Below are 24,899 nucleotides of genomic sequence, written 5' to 3' on the forward strand. Positions count from 1 at the left end.
ATGGCATTGTAATGATCCAAGGGCTTGCTCTGCAGAAAATCCAAGTGATTACTCAGCAAGCAACTAAAGCTTTCTAGCTATGCTGCAAATGGTCACTGCAGCATCAGAGAGCAACTCTGGGCAGTTGATTTTAAGAACCCTTGTGGCTTGCAACTGAACTTGACATTAAGGTGGATGTCACTAGGTGATGTGCTGCAGTTCTTGTGGCTGAATGCCAGACTTGAGCCTGTGTTTCTTATCCAAAGGCAATCATTCTTTCCGATGCAAATCATTTATGTATTAAAGGAATGATTACTTTTTGGTAGTTAACAGTTAATTTGGTCTAGCTTCTGCTATCTGGATAAAACTTTAGTCTAGGGGGGTACTTGCAGCATGTGTGGAAGTTAAACTGTGAGATTGCAAGATGACAATTTGAAGTGTTAATTGATACAGCATGATGATTTTAGATTACCTTTAAGTCTATTTTCACTCCCTCTGCATTTGTTTTATCTTCAAAGGATTGGGTCCTTTGATGGAAAGCACCTTATTGCTCACAACGGATCTTTATTAATTTCAGGTTGAAGATGAGGATGATATTGAATCTGGAGATCAAGCAGATGAAGATGAGGATGGGGATGAAGAGGAGCAAGACTAATGTTCTTTTGTGTGTTACAATGAAAACTAGATTGCATTGTTAGTGGGGAAAAAATCTATATATAACACAAAACATCTGCTTACAAGAAGCAGAGGGGAAAGTGGCAACTATGGGACTAGTTATAAGTTACTGAAGTGTCTGGAAACCCTTCATACTAGGTAAAGCAAAGAAAAATTACTAAGTTCTATATGAGTATCCCAAATTTTACTTGTTTAGAAGTTGCTTTAGACATTGTTTAAATTATGGGGATGACAATGCTGTTCATTGTCATTACAGGAGTTCTGTGCATTTGTTTACCATTTTAACCTTCTGGAACTCTTAATTAAATACAGAAGTATTTGGTTTAACATCTGTCAAATGGAATCATTGCCTCTGCCCTCAGCATGGAGCTTCAGTGTAATTTGTGGCTTCCTTTAAAGAGCAGTGGCGAGGTGGAAGGGTTGGGGTGGCTGTAGTGTGCACTGGCCACTCTGCTGCCCTCCTGAGCTAGTTCTCTAGGTGTGAATGGACCTGAGCATCGAGTGCCTTGACGCCTGGTACAGCTGCATTTGGTACCTCCTGGAGGGAACCCGAGGGAACTGCAACGTTATGCTAATAACGTGGAAGAGGCTTCACGGAAATGTGCACGAGCAAGGTAGTGTTTTTAAGAAGAATTTCTTTGGAAAAACGAAGACCAATATACTCATTCTAAGGATCTAATGTGCTACCAAGTCAGCATAAATATAAGTTTAAAAAAAAAAATCTGTTGACTACTTCAGTAAGGAAATGAAAACTACTATGATTTATATAACTTATTGGCTCTTGATGAGTGAATAAAAGGTTGAATTTTAAAAGAAAAACAAAATGAATAAACGCATCCGTTCTTGGTAACAAAAAATAGGTATGTCCACTTAGTACTCATTTAATTCTCTTGTCTTGTTTTAATAAAATATATTTTAGTACATATTTCAAATTGTTTAAAATCCAGTCAAGCGTGACAAATTAAATGAATAAAATACACTGAACTGGGGGGCTAATCAAATGATCACGTAGTGGGATAGTTCAGCTTTTGCTTTTTCCAAAAGCATCAACTTCAGTAGCTGCCTAACTTAGAGCTTTTTTTGTAAACACACAGTAGTTACTTGATCATAAGATTATTTGATGTAGACCAGAGAAGACTGGCTTGTAAATATAAATATTTTTACAAGTCATGTCATAGTCTCAGTTTGCGTAACAAGAAATGTTTGGAAGTAGTGTTAAATTAAGCTCTACTCATGCACTCCATCCTTGGACAGTTTTTTTGGGAACTGGTGGGAAAAGAGCAAGCAGCAGAAACAACATTAGCTTAGGAGCTGAATTGTGTTTGTGTGTGAGTACATATGGGGAGAAGAACTCCTACAGATGTAGGAGTTGGCCTGGCTGTAGTCATCAGTGTGACTTGTTTTCTGCAGAACTTGATGGGACAGCAAGGAGCTGTGACCAGGTAGCTGGCCATACAAAATTTAGCAATGAGGGCAGAAGGCATACAGGCCCCAGGGACTGTTTTAGATGGCTTTACCACCTTATGCAGCAAGAGTTGCAGATAGTTCTTGATAAATTTACTTTTGTTTCCTAGGCAGTACTTCCTTCAAAAAAAAAAGGGGGGGGGGAGGGGAAGCCAGAGATGCACAAACTACAAAAAGAAAGCCAGAGAATAAGTTGTGAAGTGCTCTTACTGCTTGCTCAGTGATGGAAGTTCTAGAAGTGACATTTTGTCTGCTTGCAAAACCTCCCAAGAAGAAACACTTTCTAGAAATTAAGTCCCATTTACCTAAACAAATCTCACTTCATGGTATGACCAAACCTCTCTTGACATGAAACACAAGGAGGATTCCTTGTGGCAACTGTTGAGGTGGAAGATGGTACAATTGTGGCTTTGACAGCTGAGAGGTTTTCCTGTATTTTTATTTCTATGGAAATGGGGGAATTGAGGGGTATTTGCTTTGCCCAGAGTATTTTGGAGTTCTTGAAGATGAAAAACTGGATGGAGAGATGCATGGCTTTTAAAATCAGTAGGGGCACTTATAACCAAGCATTGTGACTTTTGCCAGTTGGTATGTTGCTTCTGCACAAGCTCTGTGGTTGAATTTGGCACCATCAGTGAAATGGTACACTAGCACCCTTACTTTAAGGTACCATTGTCACGGGATCGGATTATTAAAAATATCTTAAGAATCTAAGTGCCTAGCTCACACAGTGTGCACAGATACAGGGTGAAATGTCTACCACTGCCTGAAAATTCTGGATGTGACAAAGCTTCTCCTTCAGGTACAATGCTATGGGAGTCTTCAGGCAGGATGTTTATGGGCTACACCACACACCAAATCTTTGACTTAAAATGTTAACTGTAAACTGTGTCAGAAACTTAAATTATACCCTAACATCTTGATTTAGATTTTATTTGGTGACCTAGATAATTCCACAGACAAGTCTGTCCTGACTATGCCTGCTGGATTTTATTTCATAGTGGCTGGAACACACAAATTAGGTAGTCATCTATGCTGAGGATGAAGCTGTTGTGACGGCTTCCCTGTCCCTTATGTAAATGGTGTTGGTAAGAATTGCAGTGGGATTTTTACTCCAACCCAGATGGTAATTTGTGTGTTCCCAGAGCTCAGAGAGATTGGCTTGAGTCTAACCAAAGCTATGATTGGAGTTGCAAAGCATTTGACTGGGCCCATGTGCCATTATGAATGATCCTTCATAACGTCATAACAGAGGAGTGGAAAGGAATGATGTGCTCAATTTTTAAGGAGATGAAACTTACACCAAGTGATTCAGTCACAACTGTTACCAATTAAAGCGATGGGAACTCATGTCTGCACATCCTGGAAAGTCGAGTTTTAAGTGTTTCGTTTTGTTTTCCTATTAACACTGCTGGCAGTGACAGCTTCAGTACCCTTGTGACCTGTGAGCACTGGCATTACTGGTTGCTTTTGTCAGCAATACCACCACCAGGGTGCTGGTGACAATTTCTCCTACCTATTTTGAGAAGATAGACTTTTATATCTAATTGAAACTCTTTCCCCATCACTGTTAATTGTCCTGTGAAGCATGTGATGTTCTTTGCAAAAGTTGGCTCCTTCACTGGAGAGCAAAGGCAGCTATGGAGAAGGATTGGTGTCAGGAAGCCTCGTGGCTTTGTTACCTATGACGAGTTTGGAAAGTTATGTGGCCTGTGAAGTAGGAACAGCAAGGAAATTGGCTCTTTACTCCCTGTGTCCTGCCAGGTAATATGTGCCTTTCAAACCTGTTGTCCAGGCTATGCACTTCTTACGTTTCCCTAGATGTTTTTACTTTGTTTTCTATTGCTTTTCGTGCCAAGTCTATAAAAACATTGTGGGCAGAAATAAATACTTTGCAAGCTGGCTACATTATCCAAACATGCCCTAGAAGGCAAGAGTGCCTCTCAGTTACAGGGAAAGGAAATAAAGAAAGGAGAATAAGGGGGGGAAAACAAACCTGGTCATTCCACTGATGGGATGGAATCACCTGAAAAATCAGCATGATTTTTCAGGATGAGACAGCACAAGGCATGTGATTGATGGTCTAGCCTGATGTCAATGAGAAAGAGTTAATCAGCCACTCTTACCCCAACATCGGTGCCTCTCCCAAAAGATGGTACATCACATTTTTTTATTTATTGCCACTCTCTGCAGTTATACTTGGGAAGTTCCTACTTTTGGATGCAAGTTCAAAATGTTTGAAATTGGAAAGGAAAAAAACTAGGCAAGGTGGAAAGTTCAGGAGACAGACAAACGGGTTACAAACAGGTTTTAAAGAGGCTTGTTCAAAGCTCTCTTCCCAACTAGAAAACCTGTTTTTGTTGATTATTTTATTGCACCCTCTTCATACTGGTAGTAGATGTGTCTGGATTGTAACTGTACGATTGTCGTGGGTAGCCTTTGCCCTGCAGGTATTCACTTGACAGTGTATTCTTGACTTTGTCACGTCAAGAGATTCAGTGGAATCTCTTCTTGTCCCATCATGATCAGGCCATCATGAATGCACGGTATTTTTTCTCACTCTGAGCAGGATTTGGAGTGCTTCCACATTGTTTGCCAAATCAAGCAATTGATACCAAGGAGGTGAATAGATCAAAGATTTCTAGCTTGATTGTTACACGTGGTGAGAATAGCACACATTAACAGGCTAAGAGGCACTGAGCTGTAGAGAGGATCAGGAGTGAATAACAAAAAACAAGTAATTCTGACTGTTGTATGGTAATATTAAAGCACTGTAACTCACTTTGAGTGTCCAGAGCAGGCAGCGTAGGTCCATTTCTATGCACCTGTTCCAGGCAAAAGGGTGTTCAGGAAGGGTCCAGCCCTCAGGGGGTCAGGGCAAGCTCAAAAATGATCAAATCCTGTTTATTTCTGTGAAGTTCATCCTAGAACATAAAACAGTAACAATGGGTTGAGAAATGGAGACATCATCCTCAGTCTGAAGAGGAATGGGAGGAGAAAAATAGCCTTTTCTGTTCTTCAACTGCGTAAAAAAGCATCCTCACTTTAAAGAAGTGGGGGACCAGGTTACCTCAGCCTCATTCATTCACAAGGAAAAGGACCCCAGTACGGAGGGGTGATTACTATCAAACAAGAAGGAAGTCCCTGTGGTTGCCTGAGTCATGTACTTTTCTTGGCCTGGACAAGCATGTGATTGCTTCCTACTCCTTATATCAGAAGACAATAACCTTATGATGCTTTTCTTGATAAAGGACGTCATAGCAGGAGCAATTTTTTGTGATGCAACAGATGTGGATCCTGAGGCTAACAGTGAAGGTCAGGCCAAGGCAGAAAATACCCTTGCTGCACAGTGTTGTGCCTCGAAGCTGAAAATTTCACTGCTGGGGAAAGAGAGGGCAGTCAGTGGTCACTGACAGCTGCTCCAGGCCACACGTGTTTTGCTAGCAGCAGTGTAATAAATCTCCAGGTGGACAGCCTGCTTGACTGGAGGGAGATACAAATGCTACTGCTAAGGGGGCTGATGCACATACATGTGTGAAGATCTTTGAGAAATCAAGTTTTCTGGGTTTAGTGTTATAGAGGGGCCTCAGAGTGACCCCATAACAGCTGGGGGTTGCCCAAGACACAGCCGTAAGAAAAAAGACTCAGCCCTGCCATGACTGTCGGTGAGACCTGAGGCACAGGGCAGCCGAGACTCCCCCAGCCAGATCTGTATCTCCTGGCTGACCTGGGGTGCTGGGGCTACGTGACAGAGCAGGTGAGTGAGGTGCTTCCCAGCTCATGGGGCTGACAGGGAGCATGCAGCTCATGGCTTCAGGAATGAAAAATTTCTGGCTCTCCTGTTGCTGTGTCTCCAGTTAGGCAATGGCAGAAGAGTCTGACTTTCTGCTAGTCCCTGGCTGTGCCTGGAAGCCTTGTCAAGAAATTCAGCTGATGGTGAGCCCAAATATGACAAGTTCTGCATCCACAAGCTGGAAACCAGCTTGCTCCTTGGCCTCTTGGCTCCCATTTGGGCCAAGGAGGAGCCAAAGACCAAGTTGATGCTTTCATGCTTCTCAATTGGGCTGGCTCCTGACTTCCTACAAAACAGGAGGCAACCTGCAAAAGAGCACAAGTCTAGGGCGAAGCTTTTCCAGCACTTGGTGACCACATTTGCTGCTAAAAAACAACAACAACAAAACAAAACCAACCAACCAAACAACAACAACAAACAAACAAGAAAAAAACAAACCAAAACAAACGTCCATATCCTCAGATATGGACATTTCACTGGCTAGTCAGCTTCACTCTCTGATAAATCTAGTCCAAAAGCAAAGGAGAAATGGGGCTTTCCTGGTAATTAGGGAAGTCCTGAGACATGTAGTGGTTGAAGCTATCAGCACAAGCCTTCCTCACCTCAGTTGGTGATAGACTCTGGATGCTGAACACACAGATTATTACTAATCTAAGACCAAAGTACAGTCAAACATTGACTTCGTGTCATCCCCAATGATTTGAACAAGTTGGTAATGAGAGCATGGTTGCACACCGACTCCACCTGCCCTCCTGGGGGACACCAGACTCTCACCTGCATGCTTTCAGCCCCAAAATGATGATGCAAGGGACAGCGGGTTTGCTGCAGGCTGCATTCTTCTCCTGCTGGCTTGGAAAGGTGTGCGTGTGGCTGGGAGGGAGAAAGCTGCCGAGGTAATTAGTTGAAGTTGTTTATCCTTAGGCATGTCTCTGTAGCTGTCTGGGCCTACCACAGCCATACCGGAGTGCTTTGCCACCACCTACCCTGACAAACAAAAGCACAGCAGGACTGTCGCAGGAATAGTACTTGTGTGGTGAAGGCTAGCCAAAGAAATATATGTGGAAGGAGGGTTTAAAGCCCAGTTAGAACCCTTTCTGCTGTGGGCTGCAGTGAGCTGCTTTTCATAGACAGGAGAAAACCACCTGGCATAGGCATGGAGTTGCTTGCTGGCTGTGCTCCTGCTCAGTCCCCTCCAGTGACCAGCAGCCCCAGCAAGGCTGGAGCTGTTCCCCTGGCACTGTGTGCGCCTCTGTGGGGAGGGGGCTGCGGGCACCAGTTTGCACCAGTTCCACACCTCTGCACAAACCAGTGGCACTGGACAATGGTCTCAGTCCAACAGGGCCGGGGCTTGCCTTGCTCATCCTTGCTCCTCAGTCCCTGTGGTGTGTGTGAATCTGCCTGCAGCCTAGCACTCAGCGCCGAGAGTAGGACTCGTCGAGCTCCAGCGTGGCCACCAGAGGTCACGGTGTTCCCACAGACCGCACCAAAACAGCAGCCCTGAGCTAGGTGCTGAGAACTGGAGCTGCAGAGCTACAAGGGTTAAACCAGTGTCAGCGTTTCCGAGCCAGCTAGATGGTAGCTTCTGGTTTTAAACACAGCTTTAAGGAAAAAAATAAAAAATAAAAAAAATCCACCAAACTTGTTAGAATGCTACCTAAATCTGGCAATTCTCAACCCACAGTAGCTGTGTGGAGCCCCGGAGCCATGTGCTACAGTGCTGCTTGGGTTTGCTGACGACCATGCTGGCTTTAGGCAGTTCAGCCTAACTTCTAGCATTGTCCTGCCCTGTTATCCTAAAAAAAAAAGGCAATTTTATCCTCTGCTAAGCAGCTTACCATGTGCTGTGCTGCCAGTGCAAACATGCCTGCTGCACAACATTGTCCAGCGGTAGCACAGATGCTGAGGAAGAGTTGGCTTTGACAGATTTGGTGGGTGTTGTTAGTGGTGTGCATGTGTATGTATGTGTGTACCCTCTTTTTTCTAGTATGGTACTCACAAAAAGAGGAAAAATAGGACAGACTGCCAGGTCATAACACAAGGCTTTCCTTGGAGCTGGGGGCCCTGTTCAGCAACACATGGACATACACTTTTTACTCTCTGCTTGCAGGCTGCTGCTGTAGGTCTTAGCTGTTATAGTCCCCAGAGGTATCTGGATGCATGGACAAGATCCGTGCCAGGCACTAGGTCCTGTGCTTTCCCTCCTGGGACTGCTGGCTAGTTGTGACTGGTCCAGTGTTGCTCCGTGGCTTTATACCTTAGGTGAGAGGTAAGGAGACTGTTCCTGCATGCATATCTAGCCTTGGACATCTCTGGGCTTCAGCATACACAGAGGACTACAGAAAGCTGTGCTCTATTTGCAGGAAAGACTGAAGTGAGACAGTCTCCAAGCTTGCACAGAGCTGGGTTGGTAGCCCCTCTCACATCTTGTAGGGCTGCAGCTTCAATCAGTTCAAGCCCTTGGTCAGGACTGGAATACCTGGACATCCTGTGGGATACAAGTTCCCACCCTTGCTGCACTGGAGCTAGCGGCTCCAGGCAAACAGTGTAGTAGGTCTTCCCTGGGTCAGTGTGAGGACATGCTTCTGGGCCTTCGCACAAAGAGCAGAAGATAGCACATCTCACAGACATTCAGTGGTTGTCCTGTATTAAATGGCCACACTGTGGGCACACAGGACTCAGGGCTGGGCTGGCCCATCCCATCCCATATCCTCTGATCTGTCCTTGCAGAGCATTATCTGGAAGGCCCATGTGGCATTAAGCTTGTGGCCTGTAGCAGAACTGCCTGGGTTTGTAGAGGACAGGCTGAGACATCCCCTTTTGTCTCCAGGATCAGAAAAGCCTTGCTTCCTCCTCTACAGTGAAACTTCTTTGCATGCCTGCAGTGGTTCTCTGTTACTGTGCTCCTGCCTTCTAGCTTGCGAAATCCTGAGATTTCTGTTGTATATTTCTTAAGCAGCAAACATGGAACTTTTGCTGAATTCTCTGGTAAAGATGGGTGTCCCTGGCAGATGTGGGATGATGGCCAGTCCCCTTGTCCCTGCTCCTTGGGTGGAATAGAAGGGATCCTGTTATGCTTCAGGCATCAGGCCAATGCCAGCACTTTGTCGAGTTAGGTTCAGCCCTTAAAAACCTGTGGTGATGTCTGTAGAAACCTGAAGGCCTGTCTTCCCATTCTCTGATGAAGAGGTGACACAGTCTAAGAGGAAGAGTGCTGGAGCAAGTTAAAAGACCTAAAATTTCCACTGCCCCACTGTGTGACCTCTGCACACAAGTAGCTTGATGTGGGACAAGCTCGGGAATTGAGCTGCCCATCCAGTCCCCTCTCACCGACTCCTTTTCGTTAAGCTGCTGCTCCAGTGTGCATTGCAAATTGATTGCAGGGCTGCTCATTTACTTAGGACTCAGTAAATCAAGGAGTTAGTAAAAATCACCCAGGTTGAATGAAATGCTTTATCTGGCCGGAAATATGAGCATGCTTGAGATCACACAGGGTGTGAGTAGTAGGTGAAAGTGTTTGAGCTATCTTGTTACAGGTAGCCAAGTTGCTTTAAAATACAAAAAATGGGACGTTGGCTCTCCCTTGCTCCCTCCTGTGTACCTGCCCCACAGCAAATGCTCACAAGGGCTGGTGCTGCGGCTGAGCCAGCAGAGGCGAGGACAGAGAACACATTAGCAGGCCACTTGCCAGGGTAACTGATCCTTTTTCTGTAGGAAAAGACAGGGTTGTGTCAGCAAGCCCAGCTGCACAGGCACACGCCAAAGGTAGAGCAGAAACATGCAGGTTCACTCATCAGGCCAGGAAATCCGCTTGGATAAGAATGTACCTTATTATTTTTTTAAAATCTGTCAGACACCTACACTCCACTTTTTGTCATAATCTGTCTGGAACTGATTTTATCTCGCATGCTGTGCACTTCAATGGAAAGGAAGGGGGTGACGGTTGGGCAACTGATACAAGGCTTCCACCCTGCGCAACCTCACCTTCAGGTGGCTGATTACTCACACCTCTTCCTGGCAGGACCCAGACAACCTGCCTTTCGTAGCATTTTGAGCACATGTGTAGCTGCAAGCCACAGGCCTGGCTGCCATGCCAAAGGTAATGGGGTTTGGACTGGGGCCCAAGGGGGCTCAGGTTGCTGGGAGTTTTGCCACCTTCTGGGCTACTTTGCTTTGTATCTCTGTACTGCCTCGAGGACACTGCGTTAGTATCCCCTGAATGATGGATGCTACCGAGGGGATCTGCCAGCAGTGCTAGGTTTTTCTGGCACTCCGTTGGTGGCCTTGAAGGGCTATCCCAGCCACAAGAAGTGTCACATCTTGCACTTCTTTGTTGTGTGGAGGTCTCTTCCAACCTAATGATTCTGTGATTCTGTGCTCTGTGTGCCCATGGAGTCATCTGGTTTTCTGGCAGATATGTCAGACACCTGGCAACTTGGAAGAGACACCCTTTATCCCAAGATATCTTCTCAATGTGTACTCTTGGTCTGGTTGCATCATCTGTACAAATCCCTGACTTGGCCCTCTGAAGAGGAGCGCTCTTCCTATGCACAGAGAGCACGTGAGTGTCCAAGCTGTGCCCAGCTCCATGGTGAAGTGCTCTGATGTGATTACTGGGGGGCGTGAGACAATTTCCTGGTGAAGTTTTGTAGACTCTTGAGTCACGTCTGCCCTTTGCTCTAGAAATCTCCTGCTGTGACCTCAGCAGGCAACAGAAAAGCTGAAGTGAGAAATTCCCTACATTTCTGCTTTTACCTTTTTAGTATAGCTTTTACAATGGGGATGGCTATACAGTATTTTTTCTCATCCTTCAATTCCTGTTTGAATGTTCCTGGTGATGCTCCCAGCTCTTCATCGGAAGTTTGTGCTGACTTCTGATTGAGCAGATAATGTGCCTGTTATTCTTTCCTCTCTGTTGCTTCATGGTATGCAACAGGATATTAGTCAAAACAATTGCTTCCAGGTACCTGCTGCTTCAGGAATGACCTATCTACAATTATCTGATACTTGCAGGTTTGCTGCTGTGTTTCCCTGAAGGATCTCCCAGGAGAAGTGTCAAGGCCAGGACTGGTGATGTAGCACATCTCTCCCTCACTAGATGACAGGACTGACAGAAGCTCTGAGTCGGTACAAGCTCAGGAACTGTGCAGAGGAGCCATGCTTTCTGCCAAAGCCAATCCTTATACCCCATCCTCTCTGCCAGCAGGGGAAAGCAGTACCCCTTGCCTTGTATGATGCTGGTGGAGATGTGCTTCTAAGTGTCTGTTGCATCCAGCACGCAGTGACGTGCATGAGCCCCGGCTGTCGGCGCCACATGGTGCCATGTTGTGCTGCCTGCAGGGAGCAGGTTCTGAAGGAACTCTTGCAGCACAGTGCTCACACTTCATTTCTCCCTGCTTCTCTGACAGAATTTCCAGTCAGTTTTCCAGGCACGTGCACGTCTTGCATCTGTCTAGGTCCCAAAGAAATACCTGGTTCCTAGAGAATTCCTCAGGAGACAGAGGGAGGAAAATCCCCATTTTGAATATCCTCACTCTTAAGACTCTCAGATGATGCTTGTGCCACCTGTAACCTCACCACAGCCTCCTTCCAGTTCCCTCAGACATCTGTGAGTGCAGGGCAAAACAGTTTCAATCACTCTAGTCTTTGTCCAAAGAAAGAGAGAAACCAGGAGAGAGAGATTGCTGGATTGGAGGAAAAGCCTCCTCAGTGGGGAGAGACATGGAGACCACGTTGCAGTTGTGGCCTAAGGACAGTGTCCATTCACATCGACTGGGCAAGGCCCCTTGCTGCTCAGACCCTCCAGTATCACAGCCCCTCCAGTATTGCAGCCAGACACGAGGAAAAGGAGATGAGACAGGCCCTGCCTACTCAGTGTTTTCAGGATCAAAGAAGAAGGCAAATTAGGGAGGAAGGAGCTGGCCCCATGCAAGCTGGGTTCCTGTAACACCTTGGAAAACAGTCGGCATGTCAGAGCAACGGGCAGCAGCCGGTGTCTGAGTGTGCCTGGCAGAAGACCAAGTGGGCAAAGACAAGCTCTGTCTACTGAATAAACGGCGAGCAATCTCCTGTGAGATCTTGGCAGTGGGAGCTATTCTGCAAAATCACAGCTTCCGCTGGGGTGTTTGCTTTGTGTGGAGCTGGGCTTTGTCCCATCGCCATCGGCAGAGAGGAGCAGCTCGGTGTGTGCGAACAAAGGCCCTTAGGAAGCCTGGACTGCTCTGACAGATCCCAGCCTCCCACTGGCTTTCCAGGAGCTGAGCACGTACAGCCGCCCAGATATCCTTCACACGCCACACAGACCTCAGCCCTGCGAGCTGCTCTTTGACTCAGCTGTGCTGCCATTGGCCCGGCTCTAATGGGCAGAAGAGTTCTTCAAAAACTTCCTGTCCCTGCAGGATAAAGACCTCCAGGTGATAACATAAACATCCTGTACATCCTGTGTAGGAGAGTATAGAGTACAACGAATATTTTTGCCTTCCTATATCATAGCTTTTGTTTTCCTTAAAGCACCAAGACTCATGGGAGTTGAGGGCCCGACAGCTCTAAAGACGATGATGGCATACAGGGAAGCTGCAGCTCTGGTTTGCTTCTGGTCTGTGGGGAATTTTGGCTTTGTCCCGAGTAGTTTCGCTGTATCTGGGCTGTGCGCTGCTCTGAGGTGGGCTGTTAACACTGAAAAGCCAGACATTTAGAGTCATACCTGGTATGAGTAAGAAACTCGAATCACGACATGTTTTCCCAAATCTGATTTCATAGTTTCCTCAAAAGTTTTCAATTTTGCCCCCCCAAAAAAACAACAATAAGAGCAATTGTATATATTGATATCTCCTGCTGAAAAGCCACAGGTTAGCCAAAGTGAGCCTTCTCTGGATTTAGCAAAAGCAAATCAGACGTGGGAGCTTTGACTCGGTGTCTAGGGTGCTGTTAATGCTTTCCAATTCCTCTCTCCTACTGGAAAATTCAGTACAAGAAGGGCCTTGTAGCAGCACTCTGTTACCATTATTATCACAAGAGGTTTGGAATGGGGATCAAGAAAGGGTGCTGTCTAAAAAGTACCTTGCATGAATTCATGCCAACTCTGTATTTATGATACAAGACAGAAATGTGTCCTGGAGAAGCATTTATGGCATGTGACTGAAACACTGCACCCCAGAGATGGATTTTTTGTGAGTATGGATACATATATCCGTGACTGTACCTTTACTCTGCCTGTAATTAAAATTTATTCCCATGACTTCAGGTCAAATGAAATACCTTTTAAGTGCCTCAACGATACTTCCATGCTAAGATCTCAGCTGGCATAGGAGGCATGGGGGACACATCCCTGTCACTTCAGGGACTCTGTACTGATGTGGTGGTCTGATCTTCTGCATCTACCTGGAAAGAGAGACACTGCAGTGCTGGGCTTAACTGCAGCCAGGACATCCCAGGGGACTGGTATGTCGAGGCCACAGCACAGCTTCTGTTGAAAAGTTCCCACTGGCCTGTGAAGCCTGTGGCTTAGCATTTGTCAAAACTGTAAAGATTGATACTGTAGCTTGATGCTTGAGAAGAAACTATGGCAAGAAAATATATAAATACTTTGGTGGCTGAACTAATATTATTTTAATCTGCAAAACTGTTTATACACTCAAAGCAATACACTTTCAGCAAACAAGGATTTTAACTTGGATTTGGCAAATATTAGTTAGACTGAGTTAAGGACCTGGGAGAGTGACATTTTTCATTTCAGTTTCACTTTGTTTTCATGTCATTTGATTTCAAGGAAACCCTTTAAATGTTTTCCTTTTGACATGTGTTCATGATGAAAACAGACAGGATTAGAGGTTGGAAAAATGAAATGCTCTGGTGAACACCAAAATTCTTATGAGTCTTCCTTTCACTCTCTTCACAACATGCTTTCAGGCTGAGGCAAAAAACAAATATTTTATTTCATTTCTTTTTTTGGGGGGGAGGGGGAGGGGGGGGGTTGTTCATCCTTAACAAAAATGCCCTTCTTGACCTAGCTTGTTAAAATATATCTACAAAGAAATCTGTGAAGCTTTCAAGTGGGGAAATGCATCACTTCCAAGTTGATGCTGTTTCCCCAGCTCCACCAGACTCCAAGGTGCAAATGATGCTCAACTGAAAATAGGCCAACATGAAGCAGTCACATGTGAAAGCCAGAGAGTTTTGTTGGCATTTGTTCCATTACTACCTTTCTTGTGTGATTCTGTATCTATCTCACTTTCTTTTCTTTATTATCACAGCAGTATTCATGGAACAAAACTGAGCAAACCTTCTGGTTCACGGTAGGTAGAAGAAGGCACAGACTCAGCTGCCAGGATGGATTCTGCCAGCTGCAGAAGACAGGATTCACTTCCCCAGTTGTAAAATTAAAAATCAGTTAAACATCCAGCGGGTGTTAATGGAAGGCACGAACCACCCTGCAAACCGCAAGCCTTGGAAGAAGTACAAACTAAATGCAGACAGGAAATCCCCCACCCAGCCAGGACCTGGAAGTTGCTTACACCTGAAGGAGAAGTAACTGGGGATGGTTTACTTTAGGTTGATTATTTGCAAATGACTGAATGTGAGTGACGTTCATTCCCTTAGTTCTAGAGAAGCATATCAGATGAGTGAAAAAACAGCCCTTGATATCTCCTCCGACCAGTTTCCTCTAACTGGTAGGTTCCCTCCCCACTGAAGACCTGATTCTGGTCTCTCTGCCAGCCAGCTAGGCAGCTTGGGACAGCTGGGACATAGCCTTGGGGCATTCAGGGCTGGCTGAGGGACAAGGACAGGGAATTAAGCCCACAAGCTGCAGGAAGGCAAAATTTCTTTGTTGAACTGGGTTGTGATGTTTTGAGAATTACCACTTACAAAAAACACCCTTGCTCCTATTTTTTTTCTATTCCTTTGCATGGATCCAAAATCTGACTGAGATTACAGGGCAATAGATAGAGTCCATATTTTATGGATAGGGTAAAATAGCTATAAGTGTGGCCAAGGAAGAAGTTGGCTGGGACAATAGTTCCACGCTTTTCTGTCTGGCATCCCATCTCACCTTGCAAGAGTAACACATCTTTCCTGAAATCCACCCACTCTTACTAGTCAATTTTTCATTTCCTTGTTCACATGCCTCCCCTGTCCCAGCATGCCCTTGTTGGTTCAGACTGGCTCCAGCTAACTCTATGCACATTTATCTTGCAGAAACAATCAATCACTTACATTTTCTGGTTTATGGGTGTTCTCCCATCTGGGACCTGGCTCCATGACAGTTTGTTGTACTACGTGACCTCCCTGTCCTCCTGGAGACTCTGCTACAGCTCTAGCTCCATGTGTCAGTGCCAACAGCCACAGGTTAGGCCCTGCAACAGAAGAGGGAAGGACTGTGTCTCTACAATGGCCAAACAATTAATTCTGTCACTTTCCAAGTACGCTTTTACTGGGAAGCAGGAGCTTATTTTGATTGTCTATGACAAAGGTGGATTGGTGAATTTCAGAGCTCTCTGGGAGAAAGGCCTTTGGCTAGTGCTACAGATGATATATTAAACTACCATACTGATACTAAGCGTCCTCATTTTTCAAACGTCACGTTTTCATTACATACACCACATACTATGAATAAAGGCACAATGGTAACTCAAGGCCCCTGGAGACAGAGACGATGGTAGTGACAAGCAAAGAAGAAACCTGTGCGTGTGTTTTAGCGAGTTCTGCTGAGCTGGCTGTCAGGGCTGTGTTTCCTATGAGAGGTATGAGCTTGGTCTTGTTATCTAATTCTCAGTGTACCAAGGGAGCATATTTACATTGCAAAGTGTTCCTCGTATCCCATTTGGTCTATGCAAGGCAATTAGTAAGTATTTTTAAAGCCTTCCAAATAAACTTCAAAGCAGGAGAGCACTTCCTGTTGGAAGGGAAGGGCTGCCTATGAGTGGGAGCTCTGAGCGTCATCTGCTAATCTTGTCCTTCCCGTGGCCAGGGCTTTCCCCATCGGTGGGCTTCTCCTGCATTTGCTTTTTTTTTTTTTTTTTTTTTTTTTTTTTTTTGCAGAACAGACTCATGAATCACAAGAAATCTCTAGAAACAAACCAAATATTGAAGAAAGAAGCTGGAGCAACAGAGGCTGGAAGAGACTTACACAACTCCCAAGACCAGTGCCATGAATAAACAGTTTCCTGGAGTGGGCTGCTCCTTGTCACCTCTCTCCCAGTTAGTGTCCCCCAGTTCAGAGCAGGCTGACCCATCTCTGATGAGGCCAGCGTGTGAGGTGCACATCTGGCTGGATATGGGCCCACAAGTACACGGGCAGAGCAGAAAGGAGAGGGAAACGACACTTGCTCTGCTGGCCCATGGGTTTCTAGCCCCAGGAGAGCAGAGTGCTGTCCTGACGTCAGGCTGCTGAGAGCCAGGCTGCTGTCCTGACGTCAGCTCAGTGCTCAGTACCTCCTCGCTATCTCGATACTGACGTTGGAAGCAGATGCCACGCTTTTCACACCCCTTTCTGCACACAAGATGGAAAACGTGACCTGCAGCTGTCTATGTGACGGCTGTTTCCTGTGGACACTGGCAGGGTGTGCCAGGAAAACCTTCGGAGTGAATCTTGGGCCAAGTTGTTCACAGACACTTGGTGATTTAGGGAGCCAACCTGCAGGGAGCCCTGCAGAAGATTTCTTCTTCATCACATGCCTTTTATTTTCCCAAACTATCTCAAACCCTGTGAATTAAAAATTGAGACTCAAATGTAAAGAAATCGTTCTTCTTTAGGTGAGACTCCTTGTGTCAGATAGATGAGTTGACCTGCCTTGTTTCTGGGATTATGGATATTTAAAATGCTCCCTTCTTCTCCCAGTGAAAGTCCCTCCTGGCTCAGGATACCACCATGTTCCTGTGCTGTCTCCTGCTGTCCCCCCAGAGACTGGGTCCTTCACAGGCTTCAGGAAATGATCAAGGCACAGAGCAGATGCAGAAAGCTTGGCTCTTGGGTAGCCTGAGAAAGCGGTGGTGTTTCTCAAGGCAGATGAGCAATTAACTGAAATGAAAGGCAGTCATTAGGTGAAGATGCTCAGGGTTTACCTGGCCTGCCTTAGCCATGCCCATGGCATTTCCCCTAGTCAAGTGACAGACTGCAGGCACATTTTAGTTTAACTGTGAAGCTAGTATAATTACGGAAACATTTATCTTTTGGAAATGTAATTGACCCTTTGGAACAGACATACCATGGAGGTGAAATTAAGAAAAGGAAAAACACACTGGAAATATTTGGGCAATTTCCTATTGGCACATAATTGCTTGTTTTGTGACCTAAAAAACAGTATTCCTTACTTAAACTATTTATAGGTGCTTTGATCCTATCTTTTTTTTTTTTTTTTTTTTTTCTGCAATCGAGGCGGTGAAGCTTGGATCAACCAAATGTGACATAATTCTGGATGCTGCCACCCTGAGCCATGCCTCAGGTGACCTACCAGCTCCTCGTAGCCACTGTGGGCATGCTTTATCAGCTCCATCTATTACAGACTTTGAAGAGGTCCCTCCCTAGTGCAGAGGATGCTTGAGAAATGGAGGATACCAGGCATGCTATGTTGTGTCATCAGCCCTTGATGAAGGAGTGAGGGAACTGTACCCTGGCAGTACTTTTCCACTTGCTTTCCTACCCGAGAGGTGGTAACTGGGCTGTTACGACATGTGTGATCTTCAGCGAGGTTAATCCTTGCAGAGCCAGAGGTCAGATTTGGCTTGGAACACCTTGGTTGTGTGATGGTCTGTCTTAAAGCTAACATAAAGTGAGGTACAACACTTTGTTTTCATGTGTGAGAGATCTCAGATGTTCCTTCCTTCCAGAAGGGATCTGCATTTGCATTGATAATATAACACGCATTCAACGATTTGTGTTAACAGTCACTGGAGATATCTGCAAAGCAGGAGGGTTCAAGTCCATGGAGCCTCTTCTCATTCAGCAGTGACATTCCATCGTTTGCCATGGTCAAGCAGGAGCACAACTCTAGAACTGACCGTTTCCCACAGAAAGGGAATCCCAAAGAACTTGATCTTCTTGCTTTGACAATGTTATTGCTTTGTTGCCATAATATTCGTGTTTTGTTTTGACGGTGGTGAAAATACTTGGTTGTCAAAAGCCAGTAACATTCTATTGCATGTAATGCCTGAGACACAGTGTTAAACATAACTGTGAAAAGGAAACTGTAACACGCACACACACACACACAAAAAAAAAAAAGGCATGAAAATTATAGTCTTTGGAGGCAGGATGAGGGAAGAGGGGCAGCCCTTCTGAAAAGGAAACCTGAAGGGAAGAAAGATGCTCTCATATCAAGTCTAGATCCCAGACTGCAGCCCATATCTCAGCTTCCTGTCCCAGAAAAACATTTTGGTTTTGGGAAGTGTTTGTGCCATCTCAGGGAGTAAAGATTGGGACAGAAAAATGTCAGGTTTTTCTTTTCTGCCAAGACAGACACACTAGAGCTGGTTTCCTGCAAGCAAGAGCTTGACTCCTGGGCATGACAACAGATGTGAGACTGGAGAATTGCTCTGCTGGAAGGGCTCTCAGAAGGGAGCCTGTAAGAGATCCTACTTATCTTGTTATGATGGGAACAGAAGGGGACTGAGGATGCCCTAAGAAAGCTGAAGATCTACAGAAGGATGAGGTAGAGGAGCAAGAAGTAGTGAAGGGCCAGCGCTTTGTCAGGTCCCTCCCCCAGGACATCGCTCCTTCTGAGATCTCCTGCTCCAAGACAGGAAGAGGTTTTGATTTCCAAGTGGCATAGTTGCCATGGGTCATGTGGGAGCAAAATGGGACTCAGGTTTCAAGCAGCAGGAATGGTGAATGGCATTGCTAGGCTGATAACCCTGTGGATTTGCATGAGATGACTGCCTAAAGCTGCCCTTAGTTCCCTTGGCCTTCCCACTGGGGCTGATGGACAGTAACACCAGAACGATTTAGGCAGGACCTACCCTCTGGCCGTGCATGGAAGGGCAGAAACTCGCATCCAGCTCTACATCACAGAAACACCAGGCTTCTCTGCTGAGGTTCAAGGATGTCGAGGATGTATTGGGGCCTGGGGCAAGCTGCAGGCTTTGTGCACCCATCACTTACTGGAACAAGCTAGCCAGATTTTTATCTAGAATAAAAGAAACCCAGAAAAGGCTCTTCTTCTTAGATAATTGTTTCTCCATTACATCACTGAGGATTAACATGGCATTTTCAACACGGACCTTTTGCTTGTGAAATCCTGGCCTTTCAAGGTCTCCCATTTGGGCCTCTTCTGTAGTTTTATTACAAAAACCTTACAATTACAGACACAGGGAAATTCCCCCTTCTGCCTACGAAATGATGTGACATGTAAGCAAAAGAGCCTCCAAACAAAGCATCTGAAACAAATTTCACTAAATGTCCTGTTCCTCCAAAATTACATTTCCCGTAAATATTTTTCTGTTTCATTTCCTGTGTGCTACTTGTTACATTATTTGTTTAAGTCAAATCACCATGTGGCAACTCTTAACATACATGATGTGAGTGTAAACAGCCTAGAAGCAAGCAAAACTGCATGGATGAGAAGGACAAGCAAGCAGAAAAGGAAACCACTGATAACATAAAATGTAGACAGATAAAACCAATTAAAAAGCTCTCATCTTTTTTGACTGGCACTAGATGACGTCGAAAAACTGGCCTTTAATGTGTGTGCCAGAGGCCTGCTGAAGGAAGGTTTCAAAAGACCAGGGGGCACAGAGTTTGGGCTAACGTGGCAGAGTCTGAGGCACATCTGCTCATGACTCAGCACTTCTGATGTCATTCCTATCACTGGCACGAAAGACAGAAAAAGCAGCAAGTTCAGACAGGACCAGGGCAATTTCTAACAAAATAGGTGGGATGTTATGCCTCAGACTGTAGGAAGCCATTGGTGTCTGGTCTCCCTGACCAGCTCTTTGTTCAAACACCTTCTCCCTCCCCACAGAAAACAACAAGGGACAAATCCTCTTTTCCACCCTTGTGCACAGACCATGTTGTCATGCTCTGCACACAAACTCTGCAAAGCTTCATCATGCTTAATGGAAGGTTTAAGGCCTTTGCGCTGAGATGGGAGATACCCAGGCCGAGACACAGAAGTGTTTTAGCATTCACGTGGTTACTGAAGTGAGGCTCTAAGCATGCATGCTGTGTCCACAGACCTCTTGTTCTTTCCATGCTGCACCCAGAGACATTCACATATTGTTCTGGTCCCATCTCTGGAATTAGCAACACTGTCTTTATTTTGGGTGGCCTTCAGGCATTTCAGGTGTCTGTGTCTGAGCGCTAATTGTCAGTCCTTCTTCTGCTGTTGTCCTTTACTCCCTATCATTTCCATACTCCTTTTTTCATGAAGCAGCGTTTTCTTCCCCACATTGGCATGCCCTCAGCAGCCTGCAGACAGTATCCCGGACAAGAGCCCTATGTTGTGGCCTGTCGTGTAAGAATGCCATCCGCACACAGGAAGAACACAGCACTGTCCTTGCTGGCGGAGGCAAGCTGTGAGGTAGGGAGCTGCAAAAGATAAAATGCACCTGTTTTATTGAAGGCATGTTTACATCGAGGATCAAATCCTGTCTTACTCTGCTAAAACCGTAACGTGGAGTGCCTTTTCTGGAACAGCTCCCTGAGTGGGCATGTCCAAACAGCAGCAGGAGAACATCAAAAGCTGCAGTGATCATCCGCAGATAACCACCCAAACTGTCTGATCCTGAGCTACCCCCAGGCATGGCTTATTAGTTTGTCTGCCAGTGATGAGCTCTTAAGAGCCTATAGCTCTCCTTTACACCCAAGCCTCTTTCCACAGTGCTGGCTTCACACACACGGTCAAGGGCTAACTGCCTGTGGTCAAGAAGGTTGGATATCCCAGGTTAGTTGACTGAAAACCCACAGCATGAAGTCCTTTTAGCAGAAAAAGGACTGAGGACTTGGACTTGGGTCAGTGCAAGAGCAAGTCCCCGCTGCAGTGACCCAGCCACAGTGGGAAGTGTGTTTGCATCAACCATATCTCAGTAATTATAGCAACAGATGACTTGAGATCAAAGTGTGTTTGTGAATGATGTGGCGAAGTAAATGTATGTAAATCTCAGCTTCTTTATCTCTAGATCTGTCTTTAATGCTGACTTCTGTCCGGCTTTAACCTGCCCTGGGAAAACATCTCAGCTTCCATTGCTGCAGCGCTGGCCTGCACAGACCCCCAAGAGTCTTGCCCCATGCTCGCCTCCTCGCCCTGTGCACAGCATGTCTGCTCCTGGCTGGCACGACTGCCATGGCACAGCAGCTGCTTGACTTGGGGGCCTGATCCCCGAGCTTTTCTCAATGCAGAGGGGCACGTTTGCTGTCATGGTGACTCAACAGAGCCAGGTGCCTGGGCGCTTTGTGCCGACACGCTGAGGTGCCGCCAGTGGTTGCTACTTCCAGGCCTTCCCCTCCCACTACTTGTACCCCAGTGGGCAGCTGCTCCTCCTCTGGCCACAGCCAAGGGCTCCAGAGCTGGTTTCTAATCCAAGTTCTCCCAGCCTTGCCCTGCCACCAGGCCAGGCTGCAAGCAAGGTTTCACAGGAGGGATGTTTGTTCGGGCTGACATGGGAGAGCATAAGCGTACGGCGGCGGCCTGTGGCTGACCAGCACGTGGAGGGGCTACCATTTGTCCAGCCCTCTGCATGTATCCTGTGGATGCCCTTCATCTGGGTTGAACGTGTTCCATCTTCTCTCTGTCATGTATTCCCCTATCAGATTCTAGCGTGTTTATCCTGTATTTTCTAACTAGTTAATTGCTTCACCCACGATGCTCAGCTCCACACCAGGTGCTCTCTGCATGCCATCGATCTGTAAGCACCCTGTGGGGATGTCTCCTCTCTGCACATCCTGCTCTGGACAGCAGCACACATGGCTGGTAAGATCTTTGCAAGCCCTTCAGTGCTCTGCAACTGCCCTGTCCCACTTGTCTAGTTCCTAGCAGTTTCACAACCTTGCTTTCAGTTCCACTTCATCTGCACAACTGCAACCTTTTTTTTTTTCTTCTTAATAACACGATTTTTTGCCTACAAACCTTCACAATACAAGGAGCAGGAGAATTCTTCATGTTAGCTTAAAATGCCACATGGGATAAAATTCTGCTGGAGGAGTAGCTTGCAGGGAGGGAGTGCTAAAGGAACTGCAGCTGTCCTTGCCTGTGTCCTCTCAGAGGCTGGCCACCAGGGGCTGGTCCTGGCTGTCCTGCAGGGAACTGGAGTAAATGGCCACAGTTGGAAAGGACTATGATGATCACACATTTGATTTGCTTTGTCATTTGTGCCCTGGATACTCACCTGTCTCACCTCATGCTATAGCACGTAGTGGATGGCCAGTTCTCCAGCAGAGGTTAGAAGACACAAGGCAGGGAGCAGTTTTCTAAATGTGAAGAACAAAGACACGGAAGATACTCCACACACGGGTCTGTCCTGTGGATGCACGCTGGCTCCAGACATCTTTCGTGCCCAGTTCCTGACTGAAAGTGTTTGGGTCACAAGCAGTAGAGTGCAGAGACAAGGCCAGGGTGGTTAGAAGTTTGGTAGGGAGAACGAAAGCTGATTTAGAAAGCACTCCCCAGATGTCCCTGAGAAAGTCTCCATCTCTCTTCATGATCTCTGTTGATTTCATCTGTTGTTGTTGTTTTTTGTTTGTTTGTTTTTTAATTCCAAAGGCATCTCCACAGCCAGTACCTTCTGCACAGTTACGCCTTGGCAAGGACAGCCACATTGGGTAAAGAGTTCAGTTGCCACCTGGGCCTAGGTAGCAATGCCATCTATGCACAGGATTTCCCAAAATCACATCAATCAATCATCTAAATTTTCCATTGTTTATGCTGAGAGGCTGTGTTGCTCCTACTTGCTTATTTCTCAATAGAGTTGAGAGGCTTAATTATTAGGTTGCAAAGCTCCCAATGGTCTTATGAAAATTGAACTGGAAGAGCGAAGTAACATGACGTACTGTGCATCCCTAAACCATGATAGGTTGCTATCCAGAGATTTGCTGTAATCCAGGTGAAGTCTATCCCCAAAAGCAGCTGCCCAACATGCATGCAGTTTGCTTGCTATCATCAAAGTCTACAGGATGAACAGGCGATTCATTATCATGTAGGGTAGTGCTTTGAATGTTATCATTTCAGCCTCTTAAATGCATAATCTTTCTGTCTCTGGGATCACATCTTCCTGATGAAGAACAATTAGAGTATCCTGTGGTGAAACACTAGATTATTATTAATGAAACTTGCACTGCCCCAAAGTTTTAATCGAGTCAAGTGTTTAAATACATACCCAACCTTAAACATGTGGGAACTCTCATTCCTGCCACAGGAGTTACCAGTGCTTTTCACACAATGCCAAGAAATGTTAACTGTTAAAAACACATTAAAAACATGTTTGATCATTTTCTAACATCAGTTCTTCACATGTCCAAGTCTAAATCCCTCATCAGAAAGTGCTGAGCACTTACTGTTCCATTGAAACTATGCAGGTCTTCTTTAATAACATATTATTTTTCCATTCTGCAGTCTTGCGGACAGAAATTTCTGATTTTTGCCAGTGCCATAGCTATCTGTAGATTTTAGTTTGCCTCTGACCCACATTAAGTTTAGATCTGTCATGTATGGAACCATTTGTGTCAAAATATTCCAGACAGGAGGCAAGGAGACAAGCTTTGGTGTTAGTACAGAAAACTTACATAGCTTATACCTTTGACTGTGGCCCTCAGTGGCAACCCATTTTTGTCAAGCTGTATACAAACTGACAGTGGAGATGAAATGCTAGAACAGCTTGTGTGGTAGCGACAAAGGGGGTACCCTGGGCCACAACTGCCACCTGGCTCAGATTTTAAATAGCTGAGGTTTTTGCCCATGTGCAGAAGGCAAAGGAAGGTTTGCTAATGATTTAAAGGAGGTCAGGGCTTGTCATTAATGTTCCTGTTCCCTCATCTCCCCTTCCAATGCAATCTACCAGATAGAGACAGAGACTTTTCAGGATCAGGCCCTGTCTTTGCTATCTGTGTTTTCAACTGCAGATACAACTGCATATCAATTCCTGCACAGAGACCCCCAAGCACTCCTGCTAAACTGGTTGGATTTCCTGGGCCATGTGCTGGAGCAAACGCAAGGCGCTTGCGCAAAAAGGAGCAGAGGTGGCTGGATTTGCTGCTCTGGGCCTTCCTCTTGCTGTACCTCACCTTCATGGGAGAAAGGCCAATGGGGGCATAGGCACTAGCTGCTGCCAATAGTTATATCAGTGAGCAGTTCATGTAAGTCTGGTGCTCTGCTAAATGTCATGATCCAGGAATGCAGCTTCTGCTCAGGCATTTGCCAGCTGGCTGAAGCAACTGCAGGTGTGTAACTTTTTATTTGTTTATATATGTAAATCAAGTCCAAAGTCTCAAACGATTAAGTCATGCAATGCAAGGCATGTGACAGAGCGGTTAAGAAATAGCAAAGGGCAGACAAGGGTGACAGGAGGAAAGCATTTCAAAGTGGTAGCTAGCTGTGAGCTAAATCATGTTAGAATTGGGTAACCTGGATTTAGGGGAGAGGTTGGAAAGGAAGGGTGTAGCATTGGGAGTGGAGCTCTTTTTCCCTCTGGAAAGGGCCCTAATTCGCAGGCTTGGGCCCTGATTTTGTTTTACCTACACAACTGCAGGACCAGTGTGGGTCCACCGACCTCACAGGAGCTGGGCCTGATGCCCATAGAAGCAGCAACAGTTACTGGGGTTGGCTGTGGGTTTGGGGAAGTGCTCCTGGTACAAGCAGCAGCCTCCCCTTTTTCCCTTGCCTTGCCTTGCCTTGCCTTCCCTTCCCTTGCCTTGCCTTCCCTTGCCTTGCCTTGCCTTGCCTTCCCTTCCCTTCCCTTCCCTTCCCTTCCCTTCCCTTCCCTTCCCTTCCCTTCCCTTCCCTTCCCTTCCCTTCCCTTCCCTTCCCTTCCCTTCCCTTCCCTTCCCTTCCCTTCCCTTCCCTTCCCT

At 46.0% G+C, this 24,899-nt stretch overlaps 1 protein-coding gene and 2 long non-coding RNA genes across 8 annotated transcripts in view; 1 reads left to right on the forward strand and 2 right to left on the reverse strand.

Moving 5' to 3' along the window:
* The window catches only part of USO1 (USO1 vesicle transport factor), a 33,389-nt gene extending 31,812 nt beyond the window's left edge, over positions 1-1,577 (forward strand). For all 5 annotated transcript variants that reach the window (XM_035326147.1, XM_035326148.1, XM_035326149.1 and 2 more), the window contains one exon: positions 557-1,577. In XM_035326147.1, the coding sequence (XP_035182038.1) occupies positions 557-634 (78 nt within the window). In that variant the 3' untranslated portion in view covers positions 635-1,577. The remainder of the gene's footprint in view (positions 1-556) is intronic.
* Positions 1-24,899, reverse strand: part of LOC118166981 — a 59,690-nt gene that overhangs the window by 10,337 nt on the left and 24,454 nt on the right. For both annotated transcript variants that reach the window (XR_004750849.1, XR_004750848.1), the window contains 2 exons: positions 15,122-15,261; positions 4,901-6,216 (listed from right to left, as the gene is read on the reverse strand). This is a non-coding gene — a long non-coding RNA (uncharacterized LOC118166981). The remainder of the gene's footprint in view (positions 1-4,900; positions 6,217-15,121; positions 15,262-24,899) is intronic.
* Positions 18,453-24,315, reverse strand: LOC118166982. Its single transcript, XR_004750850.1, has 4 exons — positions 22,887-24,315; positions 22,226-22,307; positions 18,863-20,429; positions 18,453-18,757 (listed from the first exon to the last, which is right to left on the reverse strand). It is a non-coding gene; the product is annotated as an uncharacterized LOC118166982 (long non-coding RNA).

The sequence above is a fragment of the Oxyura jamaicensis genome, chromosome 4, assembly GCF_011077185.1.
Source record: "Oxyura jamaicensis isolate SHBP4307 breed ruddy duck chromosome 4, BPBGC_Ojam_1.0, whole genome shotgun sequence".
In the NCBI taxonomy this organism is placed as follows: Eukaryota; Metazoa; Chordata; class Aves; order Anseriformes; family Anatidae; genus Oxyura; species Oxyura jamaicensis.